General features: G+C 41.4%; 1 protein-coding gene across 2 annotated transcripts in view; it reads right to left on the bottom strand.

Moving 5' to 3' along the window:
* Positions 1-2,500, bottom strand: part of LOC113805700 (Ig-like and fibronectin type-III domain-containing protein 1) — a 210,819-nt gene that overhangs the window by 80,310 nt on the left and 128,009 nt on the right. For both annotated transcript variants that reach the window (XM_070129780.1, XM_070129779.1), the window contains exon 2: positions 1,870-1,955. In XM_070129780.1, coding sequence (XP_069985881.1) covers positions 1,870-1,948 — 79 coding nt within the window. In that variant the 5' untranslated portion in view covers positions 1,949-1,955. The remainder of the gene's footprint in view (positions 1-1,869; positions 1,956-2,500) is intronic.

Here is a 2,500-nt window from a genome sequence, read left to right on the forward strand (position 1 = left end):
GTAAAACATTTTGATATTCGTTTCACAACTGTTTTTCTTTCTTTCCTTATTTCTTATAATGTAGCGTTTCTCCGATCAAAAAATACCTTTTTGAATAAAGATTTTTAGAAAGGGACAGAGAAATCTTACTTTTTACCCTATTTTCCTATTTCTTTATGATATAGTAGCGTTTCTACTCTCAGAAAGACTCATCATAAATAAACGATTTCCGGTTGAGTGTTTGTATTTCCAGCCGATTATAAGTGGAGAGCAAAATTCATAGCTCTCTAGTGTAACCGATGTTAATACACCCTCAGCTTTATTACCTCCTTCTCCAACTATGTACACAACCGTATAAGTGGAAAACATACACAGGGATCAGAGAGTATCCCCTGAGACCCCCTTCAACCGTACTCTCTTTGCCGGCATTTCTAAGTTCACTGAATAAACACAAATATAAACACGTGAGGCAGAAAATCGAAATGTTAAGGTCGAACGAGAAACAAAGGGAGTTTTACGGGATATTCGTGCGGACAAACGAACGTAGAAGCGAGCTATTTTTATATCCTATGCGGCTTCGTTTATAAAATATCGTGCCATCAAAAACATCAGAATAATTAACATTGATTCTTTTTTTTACAAAGCTTTTAAAGGTCTTATTTAGCTCATGAATTTGCGGCTTAACTCAAATCGTGTTATAAAATGCATTCATAATCTACGGTTTATGCTTTAATTTGTTCGAATTAGTAAATTATATTTTCACGTTTTCATTTCAGATGTGCTGTTCGACAGCATCTAATATTCGCGTGTGTGTGTGTGTGTGTGTGTGTGTGTGTGTGTGTGTGTGTGTGTGTGTGTGTGTGTGTGTGTGTGTGTGTGTGTGTGTGTGTGTGTGTGTGTGTGTGTGTGTGTGTGTGTGTGTGTGTGTGTGTGTGTGTGTGTGTGTTTGTGTGTGTGTGTGCTCCGCTTGTGTCTGTACCTCTATTTACGTGTGAGTGTTCGTGATTCTCTGTGATTATGTCTGTATCTGAGTGTGGCCGCTCGTGGTTGTCTGTGCCTGTGCGTCCGTATCCTTGTCGATATCTGTATCTTTGCATATTTTCGCGTGTATTTACATGAATGCCTTCCCGCTCCTCGTGCAAACTGCATGCACATAAACCCGCCTCTTCCCTCTCCCCGACGACCTCTTTGTCTTCCTCTTCCTCATCATCGTCGTCCTCGTCGTCAGAGAGGAAAGTCGACCTCGGAGCGCTCATCCTCTCGCCGCTCACGTCCTCCTCTAACGACCGTGAATTCTCGCAGAAAATCGCGCCGTCTGCTTGCTCCTTCTGAGGCGGGGTGTGAGGGCAGGGGGGGGGGGAGGCGTGAGGAGGTGTTGATCATCAGAGACGTAATTAAGGTGTTGAATCATTTACGCAACAACACGTAAATACCTTTTGAGCGCAACCGGATATCTGGGCAAAGATTTTCGGAGAGCGTCCATACTCGTATTCTCTCTCTTCCGTGAATTCCTTATGGTATGAAATTCAGAATAAAATGCTGTGCAAAACGAGGCGGTTAGCAGCGTGCAATCATGAATCGTGAATTGATTTGAGAGACATTGATCTGTTATTATCCTTTGTTTTGTTTCTTTTTCTTTTTTTCTTCTTTGCGTCTAATCCCAATTGGGTGTTTGGTAATAGATAAGTAAACAAACAACAGGAAGCATAACATAAAAATAACGCGAAAAAACTAACTACATCATCAAAGATATAATTACATATATAAAAAATTCCGAAGCATAAAAACAGGGGTCCCGAAAAATGTCATGTCAGAGAACATTTTTACCGCAATTTCCTCCTACTTTGCATATTCCCCTGTTCATCAGGACAGCGCGAGGACTTGACTCACCTGCGCAGGACTGGAGGAAGAGCAGGCACGCCACCAGGAGGAGCGGGAGGCGTGGAAGGGCGGTCTCCAGGTGGCCCATCCTGAACCTGGAAGAGGAAAGGAAAAGACAAGGTTTTAAAGCTGAAGTATACGTCTCAAACATTGATAAACAATAAAGACAAAACAATATGGATACATTTATATAAATACTGTGTACACCATTCTTTCTCCCCCTTTTTTGTATGTGGCGTAATTTCAACACAAATTATGACTTCCTTTATACGCGTTTATATCTATGTAAGCGTTTTCGTGTCGTTGCATTAATGCCTTCGGGGTCCACAGGATCCACCAGCTCACGGGAACATCTATCGTACTCTTTCATTATCCACCATCTATTGCAGGCTCTTTGTATATACGTAGTTCTCTTTTATCCAAAGGTATTTTATTTCCATACGCCTTGCTTTTATCTTCCGGGTCGATACAGCGAGCCTTTGATCTGATCGAGCAAGGCACAAGAAGCTTTGTCTTAAGGTCTACTATTTTCTTTTCTTTTGTTGGGTGAATAGTCTAATGGCATCTCCCTGTTGCTATGCTGAGCCTTGGCTGGGGGATTTTTCTTTATTGTCTCTCATGTAAAAAGGAATATTTCTCT

This window comes from Penaeus vannamei, chromosome 14 (genome assembly GCF_042767895.1).
Source record: "Penaeus vannamei isolate JL-2024 chromosome 14, ASM4276789v1, whole genome shotgun sequence".
In the NCBI taxonomy this organism is placed as follows: Eukaryota; Metazoa; Arthropoda; class Malacostraca; order Decapoda; family Penaeidae; genus Penaeus; species Penaeus vannamei.